Below are 23,851 nucleotides of genomic sequence, written 5' to 3'. Positions count from 1 at the left end.
TTGCATCAAATTCTGTACTACTGATAAGAAATCAATTTTTTTTTTTTTTATAACATAAGAAAAAATAAATAAACAGACACTTTATAAATAACATTTATTTTCAATATATACAATATAATGAATAGGTTTTGGGAAATTGTTGACTTGAAAACATCAGAAGCCGTAAGCTCTGATTGACATGTCGCCAATAAATAGATACAGATATATTTTCAACAGAACATAGCTCTCATTCAGGGTTCACCAAAATGAGAGGCATAGTAATCGTTTAGTATTTATCCATCACAGATTGGACCCTAACAATAAGGTGTGTCTGAAATATCTATCAGAGATAAATATATTACTCTTATTTTTTTTTCTTTAATTCAAAATATTTTCAAACCAAATTATATATACATTTACTCTTTATAATGCCATATTATAATATACTATCGAAAATATAACTTCTATATACAAAAAAAACTTTAAATTAATTACAAATGGCAACCGTATTGCACTTAAAATAACACAATTTTTAAAAATCAAATTTTCAACTGATGAGATGATTAGATCACCTACCGTTGTTATGCAAAGACCTTAAAAACTAGTTAACAGCCGATAGTGTCACTACATAAATATTTATATATATCTATATGTATATATAAGTATATATATCATATACATATACATATAACTATAATTGCATTGTTCTAAAGCACAAAAACTAATCAAATACAATCTATCCTAATGAAGTATTTTCAGGAGGAAGATTTTCCAAATAATAGTCCCTTAAGAGATCTTTAGTCAGCAAAACTTATTGGACGGTGACTGATGTAATGTCGAAACTTGTTTCAATTAAAAAAAAACAAATTGACAACTATAATGTCCTGAAGAATGGTCAGTGATTTTTAAAAAAATAAATAATGATTCACAGAAGAATAAAGTGTCTTGACATTGGAATGTTCAGTTAACTTTTCAATCAAAAAGAAACTAGTCATGGTAATCTATAACATATTAAAACTATCATTTTATTATTTTTATAAATAGTTAAGTTGGTGTTCAGACAACTTTCTTCAGCCATCTCAATTACCAATTAGAGTAAAAGTATCCAACAAATTAATAGCCATCAGACAGTCTTATTTATACCACTTATAATATTAGGTTGAGAGCAGTCTCTTGATTAAAATCACAAAATGGGTTCACTGCAATGGTGTACTTTCTTCGAATCAGCCATTTGCCAGAAAAAGAGCTCAAAGAAATTCTATTGAAATTTTAAAGGCATTCTAATCCATTTAGAACTCAACTAAAAGCTTTTTATCATAAATAACAAATTTAAATTCGGATGCTGTATTTGCTTGAATGTAGGTCGAGGTTTTTTCTGATACTATCTGTTATGAAAATGTGATCAATTGAAGACAATTTTGGGGATATATAACTACGATTTACATATAAATAAGTGAAAGATATTTGCTAATTATCACACATTTTGGAGAGAGCAAATGCTATAAAGAAAATTGTTCAAACAGGTGTCTCTGAGAATACTTCATACTTAAAAAATTCAACGAAAACGTTATAATTATATCAAAAGTTGAGAAGAAAGATAATAGTTGATAGTTATGTAAATAAAACAGGCAGGCTGATGTAAATCAAATTTATAATTAAGAATTGAGAATACTAAACTAATAAGGTTAGTTTAAGGAGAAACCAATAGCTTTGTTTTAATTTATAATAATTTTATGATATGGTACTGTTTATATGCATAGTCTATAATTAAGCATGCATGTTTCTTATTGGATTAAATTTGAAAATTGATTTATTATTTGATGTTTGATTTTTCTTCCCCCACATTACTTGAGAAAAATTATGTTCATCCTATATTTTAGTAAATTATTGTAATTTTCTCATATAACCAATCATTATCAAGAATAAACAAAATAATTATTGTTATTATGCCTTGATTTTATTGCTATCATTATTTAAATTTTCATAAAAAAGATTCGAAGAAAGTACTGTACCAGTGGCTGATAGAAAGGGACAAAAACAACAAAGGTAAAACATTAAACGGGTGTCGTTGAGTTGACTATAAGTAGGCCGAGTGCCTTGAACTCTGCTCTAGAGCGGCAAGGACATCATGCTTCTGCCTCACATACAAGCGCCCTTTCTTCCAGGGGTTTTGTAGCTGGAGAGGTTTGAAGTCATCTCGAAGGCAGCGCTCCCTTGCACCGATGACCGCAACAAGGCAGAAGTTAGGCAGCTGTTCGGAAGAGTAGATAGGCCCTTCCTTCCCTTTTAGGACCACGGCCATGTTGAGCTGCTTAACAACTAGGTCAACGACTTCCCTTGCAGTTGTCCGAGGGCTAACATGGATCTTAAGGCTTGTCCCTGCAGCAAGTCCCGTCTCGTAAGCTGCATATACCTGGAAAAACATAGTTATTAAACCAACTGTGGTTAATCGATATTATTTACTTAGCTATGAGGTAAGTCTGTACAATTATGACAATGAGAAATGGTTAATTATTTCAAATGAAAGGTAATTTGGAAGATTTTGAATTGAAAATTTGGCATTTAAGGTCTGTTTTAATCATCTTGATTTTTGTTTCTGATTCGAATCTGTCCATATTTTTCCTTCATTCTCCTTTAGCTATTCATCAAAGTTTTTAATATTTTGCATTCATCCATTATTTAGTAATACCAACAATGAGAACTGGTTATTTATTTCAAATAAAAAATATTAAAGATACTTTAGAGGAAGATTTTTCAAAGATTCATCATTTATGCAATGTCAAATTATTTCAACGAGGATAAGACCTAGCTGATATTGAAGAACATTAAATTGTAATTTGATGAATGTAATCAAAGTTGTTAGAGCTGTATTTGATAAAATAGATTTGTAAAAGAAAAGTATAAAATCTATGATATAAAGTGGCATTTTTAGTAAATTGACATTAGTGAAAAATTTGCTGCAACATCCACGGCATACACCTACCTTAATCACATTAGAGACCTTAAAACGTAAATTTCTGTTGGAAATTCAGATTCAAAGTGTTTTACAATTTAAATACTTTTCCCTTCTATATATTTCATATATAGGAATTGTGATAAACTTTTTCATACCTGGAGAATGCCAGGAGATGGTGCTGGGACTGTCGCTCCTTCCTCTCCTTCACTCTTACTCTTGCTAATCACCCCAGAGTCATCTGAGGACAGTGAATAAAGACTTCCACTTCCATACCTTAAGGAAATAAACAAAATAAATTCAGATTCAGAACTCATTAAGGTTTAAACGTGTTTATCTTTATCAAATCTCAAGGTAAATTACGGTTAAGGTGAGAGGATGTTTTTATTTTATTTTTTCAAGATTTATATTACAATAATATCCCAGTTCTTAATGTCTTTCTCTTTTCTATTAATTATATTGGAAATTGGCAAAATGTTGGCGCAGTTTTTGCTCAACAGAATTGGTGATTCCGAAGTTTTGATTGGCAATGTAACATTTGAGATTAGTAAGAAAAAACAAAAAGCCTCCTTTGTTTACACTCTAGTATGAAAAAACAAAAGTATAGAATTCTTCTTGCTCTGGCAAATAGAGACATTAAAAAAAAAAAAAATAAAAATAAGATACTTGAAGTTAATTTAGTATAATCTAATAAACAAAGTCAGTTCTCATCAAGGTTGCAAATTCTCAATATGATGATGATTTGATATAATAAGAATTTGATAAAGTAGATTTGAAGTATAGACAAGAAAACTTCTGAACAGATTAAATATAATAAGTAACTTGGGACTTTTTCCAAATTACTTAGGAAGTTACTTGGCAAGAAGATTTGAGCATCTTTCTACACCCAAAATACCAAGTTCACAATACACAAAAATACCATAGAACTACACTATTAATCAAATTTGAAAACAATAGATTTTTGGTTAATGAAACAATGATCTAAAGGCAAAGGAAGCTAATGAGAGAATATATCAGTTTAATTTTATAGTAAATATGAAATATGGATATCAATCAATATTTTTGATTATTGATATCCCACACCATATTATCAAGAAAATTAATCCTTCCTGTGGGATTTTAAAAAATGGTCAAATCAATATAATTGAAGAATACAAATTTTATGAGGTACTTAATTAAAGCGGATATATTTAAATTTCAAATTAGTTTACCAAGCCATAAAAAGCAAATATAAATAGCCACGGTTTTACTTAGAGACATGCAGTACCTTCTGTGAAAAAGAATGGTTAAAATTATTTTGGTCACAATAATGGAATGCTGCCTACTAATTGTTATACATCTGAGAGCCATTTTTTTTAAAATAATGAGAACAAGTTAAGAATAACTTTAATTTGTTTTAAATTCTCAATATACACTGCCTGTATATAATGTTTAAAATCACCTCGATGTGTTGAGAAAGTTTGATTAATTTTGGAAAAAATAAAACAAAACTAAAATAGCTTTGCAGATGAAACTTTAATGCAACAAAAGAGCATAAAATAATACAATTATAGAGGAATATACTAAACCTTCTTTCTAAACTAAAAGTCCTTGACATATTAACTCATTTTTAATAGTTTCTATACCAAAAGGTTTTTATAAAATAATAATTACTGATTGAAATTAATAAAGAAATAGTATTGACTTTTTATTTCATAATTTAACCTAAATTTAAACCAGAAGCATGCATATAGACTATATCGGAAATGCACAAGTATCATATCAGCATAGTTTTACACAATAGAACTGATGTTGCTAAACTTTTGAATGGAATTGTAAGTGGTTTTCAAGTTTATATTTAGCAGCATAAACATGTGGGTTATTTAAAGTAGAAAATAAATGAACAACTCACCCCGGTCGTATAGAGAGGAGGGGCGAAGTAGTAGCAGAGGTACTTGTCCGATTCCTCGAATGTGCAGCCATAACCCTTGTGTGCAAAGCTAAAGTGTCCTCTGATTTAGAAGGCGGCAATCTAGGTTGCTCTAATAAGAGTGCTATTTAACAGCAATGCAGAAAAGTGATTTTAGTGCTATCTCTTTGTGGGTGAAATGTTATTTTAGAAGTTATATGTTTGTTTTACCTGGAGGTGAGAGAGGTTTGGGCGGTGGCAATCGCAAGATTGGTGGTGGTGTACTGGTTCCAGAACAGCTTAGTTGATGCTCACTTCTTGATAATTCTGTTGTCGCTGCTCCTAACAGTCTGCTGACACCAGGTCCTGGCCAAGATCCTCTAGACTTTACTGCCTTTGTTGTATCGGGTGGTAAGAGCAACTGGAAGAATATAATTCATATGTCAATATAATGTACAATGTTGACATTAGATGGTGGTGTATAATGTATTTACTGGATGAGTTGCATAAATATTTTTGATAGCCTAAATTAAATTTTTTTTTATAAAATTTATTTTTATTTATCTACGATATTAGTATACTGATGTTTCTATTCCTAATTCATTGATATTTATTGTTATTTCCTATACAATCTGTGAGATCAATTGCCCCTCCCCCCAACCTTTTTCTCTAAATATTTTTTATGCTGATAGTTTTAAATAAAAATATTATTTTAAAATGAAAATATAATAATTTTTAAGTGTTTGTGTAAAAAAGTTTAGTTTGTTGATTTTTCTCTCATTCTCAGCAGAAAAGTAATTTTTAATTTCACAGATAACTTGTTCCCTTGTTAAGTTGTTAGGGTTTGCAATGTGACTGATCAGGTTGAATGTTAAGTGTCACTAATGAATAAATTTGCTTCCTACAGAGCAAGTTTTGTCTTCAATTCTGTTCATATTTACTTTAGCCAATCATTAATTATAATTTCAGAAAAGAATTAATGTTCATTTTATCTGTTTTACTGTTCTACCTTCTTAATGGTGATCTCACACCAAAAGTAGAATTTTAGTACTTTTTGGACATACTGGAAGATTATTGATTGACCGTGTGTAAAGATGAAAGGAATATGGTCCGGGTGCGGTCAAATAAACTCAAATAGTAGAATTATACTATTTTATTGAGCCCACGTTGCAGGGCTTCGCCAGGGCTATTTTGACGGCGGTCAAAACAAGAGACTCTTTTGACCGCCGTCAAAATAGCCCTGGCGAAGCCCTGCAACGTGGGCTCAATAAAATAGTATAATTCTACTATTTGAGTTTATTTGACCGCACCCGGACCATATTCCTTTCATCATTTAGTACTTTTTAGTTTATATTTTAGGTTTTTCATTGCATAAAGTCCTGTCTTTGGCCATTGTAGTAAAGAATGCTCCTCATTGAAATTTTTAAATTACTATTACAATTTTTTAAAAAAGTGTTTTTAATTGTTAACAGTAAAAAAAACTATCCATTTTTTTAAATTTTGGATTTTCATATTCATATTTCAATTTCAAATTCACCATATCTACTATTCATTTGTATTACTTACTCCTTTTAGCTTACTTAACTTTATTTCTTTAATTCTGATATTTATTTTCTTTTTCACATTTTTATAACAGTAATATTAAATAATTTTCTTTAAGTACACTTAATCACTTGATGAATTTTTATAATCACCACATCTAATATTTGTCTTTTGTATCACTCCTTTTAGCTTACATAACTTTATATTTTATTTCTTTAACTCTGTTATTTTCATTACATATTTAATTAATTTCATATACATTTTCGTAACTTTAAGTTTAAATAATTTTCATTTTGTACATCATTACTAACTAGATTTTCATATATATATTATTTTATTTTTCTTTCCTCTTATATAATTTTAATTTTTATTCTCATACTGATTTTATCTTCTTATAATACTTAGATTATACATTTTCTTCTGACACTACTTATATATCTATATTATCTGTTATTTTCTAGTTATTTTGTATTTACTTTTATTCATTATGGTTGTTATCTTGTTTTTTGTTCTCAGCCCCGATAAAAGCCTGAAATTAAGGCTAAAACGTTGGCACTAATTAAATAGTTTTTTACTTACTCGTGTTCTTCCCTGACCGCATACCCAACCATCTTCTCTTCATATAATATTCAAAGTCAACTATTTTAAAATTAAAACTATTTGCATAATGTTTTTAAATAATTAACATAAAGTTATGTTTGAGAGATTTAAGGCTTTGTTTGGAATTGTCAAATAAGTCCTAACTGAATAAATAACTATAAATTATTTAATAGCATACATTTCAATTTAGTAAATGTTATGAACACATACTCTCAAATTTTCCAATGAACGACAACATTAATTTCAACTCAAATCTAAAGTATGCCAGGCTTATGAATAAATCAACCACTTGCAAAATTTAATACTGATCAGTAGTACTTACGCCATTGTGAGATCCTATGCTGTCATGTGACCTCTTTGGATGAAGTGAAAGTAAATGCCTAATAATGTTAGTTGGTGTTTGACTGCCTTTATCTCTAGCAAAAGCTAGAACATCCAAGAGCCATCTTGCCTGTTTCCAAGCAGCATTTATCTGAGCTTGGAGTCCTTCTAGCCTTGTTAGTCTTTCCTTTGCCGCACTAACTTCAGAACTAGAGAAGGCCTGTAATAATAAATTAAGAGTAAACAAACTTAAAATTAAAAAAAAGAAAAGAAAAGTTAATAGTCATTTTGTTTACCTCCCGATGGCTGTGCTGGGCTAATGCAGTATCCAGTTCAATTATACAGCTTAATCTTGAATACCGAGCGACTAGTTGTTTGTGGTATGTCCCTAAATGCACCATTTCAAAAACCTTAAACAGATCATTAGTTTTGATAAGAATATTGAATATTTATAATGAATATTAATCAAAGTTTTATAAATCAAAAAAACATTGGGAACAGTTAACATTAATTTATAAGAATAATTATAAACAAAAAGTCATCAAATCATCAATATATTCTTTAAATCAAAAAAAATTACCTGGACAGGAAGAGGAATGAGATCAGGTCGTTGTAAGAGAATCTCTCCTTGGCCAGGTGCTGAGCAGGCTGATTCTGGAGGAGGAGCTACAATTAGTAGGCTGACGTCAGTACTTACTTCGACAACTTCAGCATCGTATAATCTATTTACAAAAACAATTTATTATGCAAACTGTCCATAAGCTATAGAATGTAATAAGTCAATTAAGTTTCTTCTTCATACAGTATTCGGTATTGAATTTTTATTTTTTCAGGAACCTGTAGTCAATACTTCAATTCATTATGAATTTTGAAAACTTACCTATGGTTCTGAGCCTGATCACTGGACACTTGCATATACGTCAGCAACCTATTCACAGTTGCTGCGACCTGCTCAACAAACGTTTTCTGCTGTTCGGTCTGTGATTTATCGCCCATATCATAATGAACTGTTAAGCTTTCCCACTCTTCTCTGTAATGATGGCACAAAAAGAATTAATTACATAATTTATAACGATAAAATTAATTATTGTCAGAAAACAAAAATAATCCATTCTTACGCAGTAATATGAGGGTTATCCCTTATTTTGCAATGCGGAGGAACATTTGGTGCTTTAGCCGGCACCAAAACCTGTAAAACGTCGACACAACTCCTCATTTTCAAATAGCCGAGGTATAATCCACGTGGAAGCTTTATACTACTCACCTGATGGTAGGTAATTTGGTCCTAAAATATACATATATGTCAGGCTGAGATGTATAAAGAATAATATTAATGATATTATTATATATATTTAATACTATTATATATTATTATATTGTATGGTTAAAAGTTAAATAAACAGTTGTCTAGTCAGTTAAATCACAATTATTATCATAGTTTTAGATTTTACAATAATAATTACTATAATTATAATTATTAGGTTGAAAATATAAGTTTATAAAATTTCCAAGAAGGAAGGAATTCAATTACTTATAAATTTTGTGATGATATATATTAAAAAGACACTGTCACAGACAGATTTGACACTGCCAATAACCAATGGAAATGAAAGATTGGCAAAACACTTTTTGTCTTGAAGCTACAAATTGACTCTCATGAAAGGACAAAAGAAGCTCAGTTATGAAATAATGAAAAGCAATAAATTAATTTTAATTCTTACACAAATTTTGTAATTCAGATTTGAAAAAAAGATTCCATTTTCATAAGAAAAAGGAAATTAAAATACTACAGTAAAAATTTTAAATCATAAACACATAAAACTATTATTATTATAAATTGTTACCTAGAAAATTATTTATTTCAAAATGATCTGAGCTTATTGTTATTCTTTTTTTAAACAAACTTATTCAGTAAAATAAAAAAAAAATAAAAATAATGCTTTAATCAAATTTATCAGTGGAATATTATTTTTTAGCAAATACAAATAAGTTTTAATGATTAATAAAGAATATTAATTTAAAAATGTAACATAGCAATTTTTTTACTTCCATTATCTTCTTTTAACTGAAACAACAAAACCAAAACTAGTTCTAACTTAAATAATTAAAAATGCTTACAGGAATAGAAGCCATTAGAATATCACTCAGAGTTGCTTCTGTTGCAATATTGTGCGTCCTCTTATTGAGTTTGCCGAGTGGAATCCACCGAGAATTGAGGACAGATACTGATTTTGGTGATCTCACATAGTTTACAGTACATATTACAATAGTGCCTTCAGAGTCTCTCAATGGCTTATGATATAGCTGTCCCAGATCCTGGACGCTTAAAGCAGTCTGAAAAACATATATGTCTTAAACTGATTTATGTTACTTACACTAGTAAAATGTACATAACATATTCCATTCTTAAATTATGACTTTTGTTGTTGGAATAATCTAGATTTTATTCTAAAGTATATTTTTATAAAACATTAAAGATGTAGAAATATTTAAAACAATTTTCTTAGCTTTACTTCTAATAATAATTCATCATTAATCACAATTGTAAGTCATATCTTACTTGCATCGCAGTGGCTGCTTGCAGCAACTTTATTCTAAAGTGTACTCCAGGAGAACTTAAAGATTTCTCCATATCTTGCCTCAACCATTTAACATCATCCCATGTACATGCAATCTGAAAATATAATATCATTTGTAGATTATAACAATAATTTAGAAAATGATTAAACATATTGAACTGGTTTGTTTAATTTTACCTTCAACAACCAATGAAAGTCATGGTAAATGGAACCAGGATAAGTCTCATCAACTTCTATGACTGGAAGGAAGTCTTCGTTGGTTAGTAATACTTTATCTTCATTATATAACAAACAAGAAAGATATACACCTCTGAAAAAGAAAAAGGTTTGTGAATGAAAAATCAACAAAATAAAAAATAATTATTACATGATGAAACAACAAACAAGGTGAGAATCATCTCGAGGAATGATTTACAATATTTTCCTGTTTTTTCAAATTTAGTTTTTGAGATCAATATTTATATAATAAAGAAAACGAAATAAATATAAGTTTCTGATATGGGATACCTTCTAAGGTGTTTTTGGAACTTAGAGGCAGCTGTGAACAATTGCTTGATTGTAGTTTTCTTTCTCCTTTCGCCGGCTGAGGTCTCTTGAAGGGCTTTGATGTCAGGCCTTCCTGTTCGCACTTCACTAAACAATTTATCCAATTGAGCCAGTCCCTCTGTGCAGACCCTGTCTTCCCTTTTTACAACATCCCTCCAGCCTATATTTAAAATTTATTATCATTAATATTAAAATATAACGTGTGAAAAGAATATTTTTATCAACATATAAAAATAACTTACTTGATGGTATGACAGATTGAGGCGTAGCAGGTCTCGGATGACCCCAGCCACGAATATTGCCACAGCTTACCCTAAAATAATATTTCTGACCATGTGTAAGATCATCTATCTGACATTCTTGTTGCCTTGGGTCCAATATCACTCGAAAACCAGCTAGGTTTCGGAATTCACTCTCAGTGCTCCATTCAACTGGAAATAAAAATTCATTGATCATTAAAAGCTCAACACTATTCTTCATAATAACATTAATCTAAATTAAAATAATTATGTACTCTTCAGGAAAAAACAAAAACAATAGTTTGCATTAGGAAAATGCTTTTACTACTAGTTGTTAACATAAATGATCATTTATTTTAATATAATTTTTTAATGTCTTTTTTTGAGAACTATTTCAAGTTTCAAAATGACCAAAGAGAATTTACATTTAAAGTTCACCACCAAATTATATATAAAAGGAGTAAGGTTAATTAGTTTTGATGGTCATAAAGCATTGATAACATAGAGGATTTTATGATAACGTTTGTACTTACTTTTATATTTGGTACAGACAGGTGAATCAGAACTGTCTGGTTCTTGGTAACGTACGTTAACAGAATGACTCCCAGTGACATCCACAGCCACGAGTGATGGAATATCAGGTGGTCCTGAAATATTTCTTAGTTTAAATTAAATATATCAGAATAAAATTTTTCAATTAAACTGATGATGATGTGAACCCCATCCCTAATGATAGTTTTTTGTAATTTTATGAAATTTTTAATTATACAGTTATAGTTCTCATTTAATACATACACTGTACATTATAATATTATATTTTAGAAAAACTGAAAGATTACATACTTGCTTGTGTAAAACCCGAGATCATGTTTCCAATCCCTTTGGCCCTGCGTTGCCATAGTCCATGGTTTCGGGCATCTTGACCAGAGAGTTCACATATTCGCTGATTCGCCTCACAGTTCAAATTTTTCAAATGGCACAGCAAACTTTCACCACTTGAAACTAAATATAGCAGTTTAAGTTACTACATACCAATACAAATGTCACATAAAAAAATAAAATTATCATTTCCATATCGGGTTACTTGATTTGACAGCTTATTTTTGTTAGTCTTCACAGAGGAGTTAATGTTTTTATAATATAATTGTTTTAAGGTTTCTCATGATTTCACATAACAGAGATCTAAAATTCTTACAAGAATCAGAATCCACATGGAATATTGAAAATATACTTACATATTAACTAGCAGCGTTAGAAATGAATTTATTACTTACATTCGTTGCCTTCTTGAGCACCAAATGCAATGAGCATTTTAGCGAGTGAGCGATTGTTGCTGAGAACAGCGACATCAAGAGGTGACAATCCATCACTGTTAACTCTGAAAAAAAGTAAAGATAATTAATATATATAATCACAACTAATAACAACAAGAAATTGTTTTGATTATAATTTATAAATAATTTTAAAATAAAAATAATGGGGAACTAGATATTATTCTGTTTGAAATGTAGTGAAAAGTAATTTTATTCTGGGTCATCAAGTCCCTTTAGAGTAATAACAATGTACACTTAGAATGATATTTGTCAGGCTTTTAACAATTTAAAATAATTAAATTATATAATATAATACAAAATGTGAAATGAATGAAATTACTGAAATTCCAAAATCATCTATAAATATTTGTACAAACAAATAAACCATAAAATTGATGACAATAAGATTATAAACAAAAAATAAAATAACATGTTCATTTGTTATGAATTGTATCAAAGTGTTTAAACTTATGAAAGAATAGGCAAGATTTTTGATGTTCAGTAATCATTACAACTAATACTTAATGCTGTATACCTGCAGTCTTGATAAGGCTTGGAAATAAAAGATGATTTCACTAATTACCCCACTGGTACATTAAATATTTAACTAAACTAATGGGAAAGAATATATTTTTATTTGAAAGCTATCATTACTCTTTTCCAGTTATGACTAAGGCATTAATTAGAATATATTGTCATCTATATATGTGTATTGAGATATGTATATATTTGTGACAAAAAAAAAAAGAAGTATGTTGGCTCACTTCTTGACAAATCCTTATAAAGAACATTATTCTACTGGGGTGTAAATGAAGTCTGTAAATTTTAATCCCTAAAAGGTCTTTGTAAACACATAATATATTTATTTAATCTTTCTCACTCCCAATGGATTAGGCATCAGTTTCAAATATATTTTATATTTATATCAGTTCTATGAAGATCTAAATAATTTTTATAAAATTATTATGATCATTAATTGTGGAGATTAAGAATGACCACTGATGCATAAGAATTATATGTACCTAGTTGCATGAATTTTTCAAAACATTGGTAGATTAATTATTATTAAGTCATGATTTGAAGCAATTTGTTTGGGAATCTTTCAATATTCATCAAAAAGTTCTGGACTTTTTTTTGTCATTCACAGGATAATATCTTGAATGATGATTTTTCAAGCTTGTTTCTTTGTATTTTAATCAGAAGCATGTGATTTTTTAATGATTATTTCAAATAAAATTAAAATAAATTACTAATAATGAGAGATAGTTGACTGTGGATGACTTAAACGAGGAGAAGATGGTTGAAGGGTGCAATCAAATTAAAATTATTTTCCACTTCTCTCATCACTTTATTTTATTAATTCCATTCTGTACAATTATTTACTTTATGTCATTCTGTTTATATTTTATTTTTAATTTTCTGTATTCATTGGTTGTTATCTTGTTCTGCTCTTAGCCCAGATGAAGGCTAGAAATTCTGGCCGAAACGTTGGCATGATTAAATAAGTTACTTCAACTTATTTGTGTTTTAATTTGACCGCACCCCCCAACCATCTTCTCCTCTTATAAAGTAAATTACGCTCATTTAAGGCATTTTTTTTTTAAATGTCTTAGTTTCTTCAACTATGATACCTCTTAAGTACCAAAAAATCTTTTTACGATTAGAAAAAAGGTCAAGACATCATCCTAGGGATATTTTAAAAAAATTGTTAAATTATTATTAATTTTAATTCATTAAAAATGAATATAAACTTACCCATTAACATCCACATCGGTCGATTCCAAAATGGTTTTGGCTTTCTCCAGGTGTCCATGTTCAACTGCGGCAAACAAAGCTGCAAATAAAAAGTTCAGTTATAAATCATAAAAAAAAATCTAATATATTATTTTTATTTATATCAAATTATGGTACAATATTTTTTTACTTAAAAGACACCGGAATAGGGCGTCCATAATTTCAACAATTTGAGTTAATTTTTCATTCAATTTCAGAATCAAGACATTGGTCTTTCTGTCCAGATTTTATGATGATATACAACTACATCTTTATCAATTTACTGCAGATTTTCTTAACTACAGCTGAAGCGATCATATAGAAGAGAAAGAGGCTTAATAGACATTGCCTCTTTTGAGACAGTGGCGGATCTAAGAATTTTTTAAGTGGGAGAATGGCACCTTTGTATCAGACCAATTCCATACACCTAATCTAAAAAGTATAATTTAAATAACGTAAACTTCAAACTAATACTTTACTTTTTCAATTAAGGAGAGTATTTATGAGCAATAGATAAATAAAGCTCTGCTCATTTATATATATATATTCAATAATTAATATATATAATGCTATTTTGGATATAATAGGAAAAAAATCATTGAAATGAGACAATTATTAACAAAGGTGCAAAACGTTTTGCTAATATTTTTAAAAAATTTGTTATAGAATTCGTAGCCTAGAGATAAAAATATATATACAATTTTTTTTATTTCAACTAAATTTATATTAAACTTTAAATTCTGTTTATTCAATCTATACATAGTGCATTCTCAAATTTAGGAATAGTGAGGAATAGGTCAGCAGTTATAAATAAAAATTAAAATCAAATAATAAAAAAAAAAAAAAAAGCAAGCAAATTCTTAAAAAAATATTTTACTTTATATATAATTTGTTTGAATGTGCGATATGTCATAATTCGAATTGAATCCAGAAATTCTTTGATTTCTAACTGAATAAAGCTAAATAATGAACAATAACATCGATTGGTTAATTGCATTAGGTGAGCCATCCTTATCAAAGAATAGACGATAAGGTGATAGTGAATCTGCACGCTGATTGGTGCTCGAGAAGGCCCTTCCCACCAACTCAGCCAATTAACGAGGCCTCTAAAAAACTGGGTCGCCTTCATCTCCACGGCTCTTCTTTCAAAGAGCTGCTTATTGATTCGAGGAGCCCTGTGTTTTTAAAACCAATAAAAAGGCTTCTTTTATACGCTATCTGAATTTCAAATGACGATTGGCCAGCGATAAACAAGAAAAGGATAGAATGGAATAAAGAATGAGCCGTTCTATATCCACCGGCATTACCCCATCCTTAAAATTTTTATTCTCTTTTTTTATCGTTCAATAGGATAAACGATTTGTACACAATGAATTTAGAAATCTTCCACAAAAAACCCAAAATCATTAGAAACTCGACCATAAATTAAATTAAAAATATTCGTCGATGGCGAAGAACAAATCTTATAAAGTTTATTTGTTTTCATTTCCTGCGGTTTAACTTTTGTATTGTTCAGTCATCATTTTATCGCATGACAAACCGATTTCAGAGTTTGGATTTTATAATCTAATTAGCTTCCACTATCCCATCATGGTTATTTCTAATATCTAATGTCGCGTCGTAAGACATAATTTCCTGGTTCAATCAAGGCTTTTCTACTGCAACTTTCTTAAGATCCAACCCAATCATTCCTTCTATATCGAACCTTTTCACTTTCGTCATATCTTCCTATTGTATAATGGCTGAGCTTATAAATGTGATAACTGTCGGATGATCCTGTGCCGTAAGACATCACGCGTCATGAAAATAATGGAAACTAATAGCTCTGTATACAAACTAGGATGAAATATCGGACGATAAATTAGCCGTTAGATAGCGAAAAACGACACGATATGGGCTAGAAAACACGACTAATATGTCGTGTACTATCTCATTATACAGGCTGGAGTAGTAGGACTTTCCAGGCCTTCGTGCAATATTTCCATCTTTGGCCTAAGCCAGGGTTATCACTCACTAGTGTGATATATGGTATAGTTGTGTTAACATTTTTTAACTTATTTCTTTATTTGAAATATGGAAGGTGCCCCATTTTATTTTTTTTTTCGAAAGAAAACGTTGCATTAAATTAAAATAAGAAAACCAATGTAGGACCACCGTTCTGAAGATTAAAGGGGTATTCATGATCTTTAGTTTAACATGTTAAAGCGTGTTAAATGGAAAAACTTATGTTGAATGGAGAAATATTTCCTTCTTTTACCATGTTAAAACGATATATCATGTAACATGCCTGAGAGTATGTTACTAGGTCTGTTAAATGGAGAATGACGTCACAAAACAGACCAGCTGAGCTTGTCACCGTTTTATTTGCTGTCGTATTAGGTTACTTACTCGTAGTTTGTGTTTTATTATTTTGTCTTGAGTTTTAGACTTATTAAAAAATAAAATCATTAGCCAAACTTTCACACTACTACTTTTCACTTTGGTTTGATGTTGTAATAAATTACTGTAATCAAAACTTAGAATTAAACAAAAACACGAAGTTTTGGAAGGAAAGGTTACTGAACAACTTGCTAAGAAAATCCACTGGGAGCTCTTATGCAGTTAACATCTAACATGACTTTAAATAGGGCTCACAATCCTATACTTATAACATTTAACATGGTAAAACATTTAACACAATATCATGAATACTCCTTAAGTCGACTGACATAACTGGCGTAGTCTGTTAATCCCTCTTTACGATATAGTTATTGCACTCTATCAGTGTGATAAAATAGTGATGCGATAACTTATTGAGTGATAGTGTCCGAGGGTTATTGCATGCAGAAACTTAGTCCATGTCTTTAAACATTAGACATTTATTATTTATGTAGAAATTATGAACAAAATTTATTTTTTTGTCCGCCTGGAATTTATCATGGAAGAAATGCCTTAACAAAAAACATCTATCAAACTCGTATATATACATCGTAAAGCCAAAAATGTTATAAATGAGATGATTAATTTACATGCTAAGAAGAAAATGAGATTTAGAACTTATGAATATTTTTTTAAATTCTTAAAACTTCCCAACTTTCATCATTTATACTTTACCATTCTTATTTTCTCCGTAATTCTATAACTATTATTTCTTACGCATCCCTCCATTTAAAGTCTGTATCTAGAAGATAAAGGACATTTTCATTATTTTACAGTAAAACAGTTTGAACAAATGGTTTGAAAAAAAAAAGTTAACAATTTCTTTAAGGATGTAACTCCCCTAGCTTTTGGTCTAGAACTGGGGTGGCCAACTTTTCAGTATATAAGATCAAGTTTATATCTTAAAAATGCGTCGCGATCGACTTACAAAGGTGTAGTCTAAGGGATGAGAAGGGGTGTGAAATGCGTACCATGTTTATACACTGGGCAGTATAAGGTGAATTCCTACGAGGTGTTTGTAGATAAGAAAAATATATACTCAAAACTATTTTTTAAATCACCTATTATGTTTTCGAGTTAGGTTCATGAAGAAAATAAATTTCCATACCCAACTTTTGATTGCAGTAGTACCTAAAAAAAAATCGATTTTCCGACACATTGAAAATAGATCTTTACTTACTTTTATCAACTTCAAATTATAAGTTGTTGTACTATTTGTTCGTAAATATGAAAAAGTTATTATAAAAATGCACAGAAAGGCAGATAATTTGATTTCAATATTTCACTTTCGCGTTTTTTTTGCGCCCGGAACATTTATCATGACTTACTTTTCGCTAATCTGTCAATATCTCGCTGAGTACTCCTCAGATATATGGCTATATATAGAGATATATGGCTTATCTACATCTACGTATTTATGTAACAACGTAAAAACAACAATACTTATTTAAAGTACCAAAAAAAATCACGTAAAGGGGAATTAAAACAATTTGTTGGCCACCCCTGGTCTAGAATATCCTTATCTATACAACCAAATTGTGGGAGCGTGTTCATCAGTGGTAAGGCACTATACTACCAATTCCAAGGACCCGGGCTCGAATTCGGCTGTGACAGATAATTATTTTCTGATTCACAGTAACCTCGAGTCAACCCTGTGAGTTCGGGAGCCTTCTAGGGTAAAGTGGGGATTTAATGTAAAACAAATATTGACGAGTTTCATTTATAATATTAACATTTAAAGGACGGTGGATTGATAAAACTCAACACTAGAGAAAACCCTTTAAAATACCAAGACGAAAGGAAGGGTGGCAAAAAGTTATTCGTATCTAAACCTAGCCACAACCACCTGAATACAAATTGCGTCTTTACATCCTGGATCGTAAGCTGAGATTTTCACAGGAGGTCGAGTAGTAACCAAAGTTGTCTGGAATCGGTAGTTACCTTGTTGAAGAATATAGAAATAGTTTTATGAAAGAAAAATATTTAGCCTAATACATTAAACAAAAAATGCCTATTAAATTGATTGTCAGATAACCATCGCTACATACGAGATAAGTATGAAGAGTAAAACTGGGCGAATATGCTTGGATAGTATGCACTACTTTTTGTGAATTCAATTCTTAACTGGGTTGGCTAATATTAATTTGAGAATCTACTTGCTACTCAACTCAAGCGGTCCTTCATTCTAATCTATGTAATTTAAAAAAATAATAATACGAATATAATATAATACAAATATTCACTTCACTTTCTGTTTTGGTAAATATTTTGAAAATTCTTATCATAGTTTGTTTTTTATTTTTTAAATAATATTCTGGACATACGGAGTTGAGCTTTGGTGCTTCACTGAACCTTCGGACACCTCTCGTATCCAATCCTTACAGTCCAAAATCCTTTGTAAAATCTTTAGTGCTCCTTACTTTGTAACAAATAAAACCATCCATAAAGACCTTAATGTTCTTTATGAAACCGATCTATCCCGAACCAGATAACAATCCTCCCATTATAAACTACCTAACCACTCGAACCCATTAGTTTATAACCTGATTCCTCTTTATTTCTGACAATTTTCCGAGGCGCCTGAAAAGGACATGGCCTCGAGACCTTATATTGTAAAGATGTTTTTAGAGTGCTACCAACGGGTAGTTTCTCTACGAACCTGTATCATACGATTAAGATCTTACTTCAAATATTTTTGTTGTATTTTATGTACATTTGTAAATGTAAATAAATAAATAAAAAATAATATACTAGCTTATTATGGTTTTAATTTACCTCTTTTATTATAACCTCGAATTTTCATTTAATTAACTTAAGCAATTGTAAATATTCTATCATTTGAGGATATATTAAGGAATTAACGTTTTAATTATAACCGGATAAGTATACAAATATTTTTTTCTTAAAAAATACATAAAACCGTATAGTACCGTATTTAATAATTATTTAATGCATTATTGAAATTAACATTGAGAAAAGAACTGAACTGAGAGGTTAATGATATTAATGAAAGTCCTCCGTAAAATTAGAGGAGCGATCTGGGATCAGAGCTTTAACACAGAGAGAAGAACTAACAGTAAATTGCTTGTAGAGACTGATCAGTCAAACGTCATAATATGAAGGCAGGGAAGTTAAGATGGGTGGGGACATGTGGCTCGAAGCAATCCATCAGGACTTCTCTACACGACAATAAATGCCACTGTAGAAGGTCTGCAAAGCCAGCCGAGAAAATTTTTTACATTTCTCTTTATGTACATTGGTAAGATATAAGATTATTATTTTTTTCTTGATGTAGTTGTGTTACTTTAGGTGTACCAAAAAATGTACCATCACACATGGGAAAGTTTTGAAATCACAGCTTTTAGTCTTGTTAATACGACTACTAAGAACAGGCAAAAAAGGTCTACATTTAATCTTAGGTTTCTGAAAGAGTGGTGCAATATTACTAAAGTTATAAAAATTAAACTTTAGATGATGGAGCAAATATTGAACAATTTAAACCCTCCCCACAACGACTGTAATAAATTCTCTATTAGACAACTTAGAGACATTTACACAGGCAGTAAAATGCCAGGATGGCTGGATTCCAGGCAAACAATTATGGTACTGTGAGAATGCTAGCAGCTATAACAATGTCGATGCAGGATACCTTTCGAATATCCGAGTGTAATAAAATAAGAAAGATACTACATACTTATTACTGTATGTACAATGATAACGTCATTGAGACAATATGTTCCATAGATCGCGTTCGAAAATCTCTTTATGGGAATCTATTTAATGATTATTTATTCCGGAGAGGATGACTAGGCGAATATCGAAAACGTTTCACGACCATTCCGATTTCCCTGGCATTGAAGAATCATCAGCAATCAATATTCAATGAGCAAGCTCGTCATCTCCCTTTACTAATTAAAATCAATCTATATAGTATTTTAACATTCATTTTTGTCAAAAGAATTCATTTTCCTGAATCCTGAAACGAGAGTTAGATAGCTACTAATGATTAGTTTAAATTCAACCTAGATTTTATATTACCTTGTAAGATATTTTAAGCAGACATTTTAAGGTCTAATCATCATAATTTATCTATTTTCTCTAAAGTAACTTCGTACCCATGACAATAATTGATCATAATGTGATGTAGCAAATTACGTACATACTATTATTTTTCTGCAAATTAATTATACATTATTCTTATATATATTTTGTATTCTCGGCCTGATTTAGATTCATAGTTGCATTATATTTGGAATAACTAATATTATATGTTACTTCAAATTCTTATTTTTTACTCATAATAACTTTTGTACATCCTATAATAGTTAAAATTATTGTTTATAGTAATTAGTTTGATTTTGCCTGTATGTTCAGTCTTTCGACATACGTTTCAGATGGTATGTAGTTTTAAGGTCCTCAACGCACGGCTAATTAAAGTGCTTAAAAAAACCAATAATGTATTTTATTTTAAAATAAGTTATTGTTTATGTTGAGCGGGGAGGGTCCGTTGTATCCCTGTGTCAAGAACTCATTTCTATGAGTTTTAATGACACATCAAATTTATTTACTGCATTTTTTTTCCAGTTTTTAACTTACATGATTAAATAAAACAAAACCAAAATTTATAAGGAACAATTTTTAGTAAGTTATTTTTAGTAATATGTACCTGTGCTACAAAAAAGCATCTTTAATATATTTTAGTGATTTACACTTAATTATTCAAAGAGTTTCGAAGCATAGAATATTTCTATGAGTTGATCAGCTTACATTTCATAAAGAAGGGGAGAAAACTCTGCTTTCAGATCAGCTTTGAAAATTAAATGAAAGTTGACTTTGTATGAGAATAACTTGGGTACACGCAATTTTAATTGATATGGTGGCAATAATTTTGAATAAGGAACCTCTTAAATAATTTTACAGGAATTGTACTTGAATCTATTCTTGTCAATGGACTCTGACTGCTTGAAGAGCACGTGTGTGTAAGTGGCCCAATAATTTTTTTTTGTATGATTTACATTATTCCTTTTTATGCATAATTTGTGTTGTTCTTTTTTATATAATACATTTTTAATCTCGTTATAATTTTTTATTATAACCTCTGATGTTAACAGATTGATGTTTTAAAAAAATAATACTATGTCTGAACAGAAAAGAAAATTGTTGTTGTAAAATGTCGACATTCGCGACAGGTCGACAAATCTAAATGAGTTTGGGAAAAATAATTTTTTTGAAATACCAGGGAAAACCAGTAAAAATTCACCCCTTCCAAAAAATCGTTGTAGGAACGTCCTTACTTCAAAGCTCTGATGCTTAAGCTTAATTCCATCATTGAGAAACGTCTTAACGCTTGAAGCATGTTAACGAAAAAATCTAAACATGAGGAGAAGATGGTCAGTAGAACATGTATAAGTGAAACCTACTTTATTTGTACCGAAGTTTCGGCCTAAATCTTATGTCTAGGTTAAAACCCAGAACGAGGTAACAATCAATAAAATCTTATATCCTTGTGGTAAAAAGATTATTGTATAAATATTTTTTCATCAGGGGAACTGATGATTTTTTTCTAAACAGTATCTCAGAATTTAACATTTTTTATTGCATTTTATTATTATGGTACAGGAATTTCCGACATGAGTTTTTTTGAGGATTAGAAAAATCACATTAATGGGAAATTTTACCTTCTGGGATTAGCGATATGTAATGTTTGCGCAGATGAACCAAAAGGTCAGCTGATATTCTTGAAACGAGATAAAAGTCATTAAACGAGATTCTTATTATTCATTAAATTAAAAATAAAATATGAGGATTGTATTACAGTTAATAAACGAAGAAAACGTCGAATATATTTATTTTTAATGAAAATTAATAACATGTATTTTTAGCATATGATAGATGAAATAGACTGAACTTGAACATTTTGACCCTTTCTGTTTCATTCATAACTTTGTTAGATAACTGCGTTAATATTATGATGAATGTTGGCAATTTTATGGCCAGTAAAGATATAATTAAATCATTAACGTATTTTATTAGTTGGTTAGTGATCAATCTTAAAATATTTATTTTTGACTGCCTGTAAATTAAAAAAAAAAAAATGCCATGCGTTTTATGAACTGTTAGAATAGTGGTTAATCGGAACTGAAGATAATTATAATTCATAGTTAGTACTATTAAAAAGAGCCATCAACCGTTCCATCAAACAGGAATGCCAACTTACCAGTGAGATGGATATCTATGGAAGGGATCTTCTTGCTCCCCTCCAGGCGGCCTACGTCCATAGTAGGGTAACTGTCCACATTACTCTCTAGATAAAAAAAAAAAAAATAAAATAAAAATAAAATTGTAAAAAAAAAAACTGAATACAAATAAATAAAAGAATAATAAAATTAAATAAAAATCATAAAAAATTAAACAAAATAAATAAAGTAATACAGAAACAAAAAACAAAAACATGATAACATTTAAAAAAAAAAAAAAAATACGTTTTCTCAATCGTCCATTCATTCAATCTTTCCGAAAATATCTGAATTTACTCAAATTTATACAAAAGATATGCTCTCTGCACCTCACTGCTACTATATCCACCAAATTATATATTTATTACATTACTTATTCCGTATTATAGTTTATGACTTCTATTTGACAGAAATTTTGGAAATATATTTTCAAGAAATGACCACAGAATAAAACAAACCATCGTTTCCCTCTCATAACTATTTCTGGAGAACACATTTGGAGAAATGAGAGTGGAAAAAAGTTGCTTTTAGGAAATATTAGATGGAACTCAGACAAAGTTCAGATTCATCCTCCAAAGTTCTTGAATATAACCAAAATCATTTTTATCCTCAGGGACTATAAATGCAATGAGTGAAAATATCCAGGGTATGGTAAAGTCACATTAGGTCCGAAATCAAAAGCAGTTGGGAATTAAGTCCTGAGGTGGTATGCAAATGGTTAGAGAAATTTGCATAGGTATTGCAGGAGAGGGAAAATTAATTATACTTTGTAGGTTGGAATACTCCCAATGAAACTCAGGGTATTATCCAGGATTTTAACGGAGTGCTGGAATGGTCAGCATTACTAGAGTGTGGAAAAGGTCATTCGCCTTTTCCAGGAAGGCTAAGGTGACAGGCAAAAGGATCTCGGGTTTTACAGGTTTGTTTCCTCTATTTTTTGGTTCAATTTTATATCTTTTCGATTTGTGTAAGAATTTCTCAAGTATTATATTTGTGAGTAAATATACAGATAAATAATTATGCAACAGAAATAAAAATCATTAAATCGGTTAATTAAGGTAATCGGGGTAGTGACTGTTGTTCAAGTAATTTTTAAGGACATTTTATTTCATAAGGATCCGCCCAATCTTACCCTATACCTACATCTATATTATTACATAAAGCTGAAGAGTTCGTTCGTTTAAATGCTCTAATTTTAGGAACACATTTTTTTTTTTTTTCAATCGAAAATTTATGTATAAAAAATTAGAAACCTTTATTCATATTAAACAAAGAAGTTCAAATGTGGAATTCTATTGTCTTGAGAGTTATTAAAATCGGAGAAGAGTAACAGTTTAGCTGAGAATTGAAAGTTATAAATTTATCGGAAATAACAATAAATACAGTTTGAAGAAATATTTAAAATAATAATAATTATAGCTGCAGTAACTACAAGAAAACCTGTTATTAAATTTATTATTTTTT

The 23,851-nt window shown here is 29.8% G+C and overlaps 1 protein-coding gene across 2 annotated transcripts; it reads right to left on the bottom strand.

The window, feature by feature from the left end:
• Window positions 1–79: 79 nt before the first annotated feature.
• wake (wide awake) lies at window positions 80–22,454 on the bottom strand. Of its 2 annotated transcripts, XM_067052575.1 has the most exons (19): window positions 22,369–22,454; window positions 13,716–13,794; window positions 11,922–12,025; window positions 11,491–11,649; window positions 11,181–11,294; window positions 10,651–10,839; window positions 10,370–10,568; window positions 10,040–10,172; window positions 9,844–9,957; window positions 9,402–9,617; window positions 8,402–8,568; window positions 8,164–8,313; window positions 7,864–8,005; window positions 7,580–7,693; window positions 7,285–7,503; window positions 5,052–5,241; window positions 4,824–4,965; window positions 3,091–3,208; window positions 80–2,392 (listed from the first exon to the last, which is right to left on the bottom strand). In XM_067052575.1, exons 1-19 carry the CDS (start codon window positions 22,427–22,429, stop codon window positions 2,057–2,059), a joined length of 2,946 nt encoding a protein of 981 aa, XP_066908676.1. In that variant the 5' UTR covers window positions 22,430–22,454; the 3' UTR covers window positions 80–2,056. The 2 variants fall into 2 exon arrangements, with proteins under 2 accessions (XP_066908676.1, XP_014285593.1); XM_014430107.3 differs by lacking the exons at window positions 13,716–13,794; window positions 22,369–22,454 and adding an exon at window positions 12,496–12,728.
• Window positions 22,455–23,851: the final 1,397 nt, after the last annotated feature.

Source organism: Halyomorpha halys, unplaced genomic scaffold (assembly GCF_000696795.3).
Source record: "Halyomorpha halys isolate HHAL.00 unplaced genomic scaffold, Hhal_1.1 Scaffold859.1, whole genome shotgun sequence".
Lineage (NCBI taxonomy): Eukaryota > Metazoa > Arthropoda > Insecta > Hemiptera > Pentatomidae > Halyomorpha > Halyomorpha halys.
This window is presented reverse-complemented; position numbering and strand designations above follow the sequence as displayed.

What these genes read in the sequence shown, in the direction of transcription:
- wake (XM_067052575.1), bottom strand. Translation starts at nt 22,429, where the DNA reads ATGGACGTAGGCCGCCTGGAGGGGAGCAAGAAGATCCCTTCCATAGAT. An exon ending in TTCTAATGGCTTCTATTCCT is followed by an intron (nt 8,569 to 9,401) that starts GTAAGCATTTTT and finishes TGTATATTTTAG; the next exon opens with GACCAAATTACCTACCATCA. An exon ending in CATCTCCTGGCATTCTCCAG is followed by an intron (nt 2,393 to 3,090) that starts GTATGAAAAAGT and finishes ATGTTTTTCCAG; the next exon opens with GTATATGCAGCTTACGAGAC.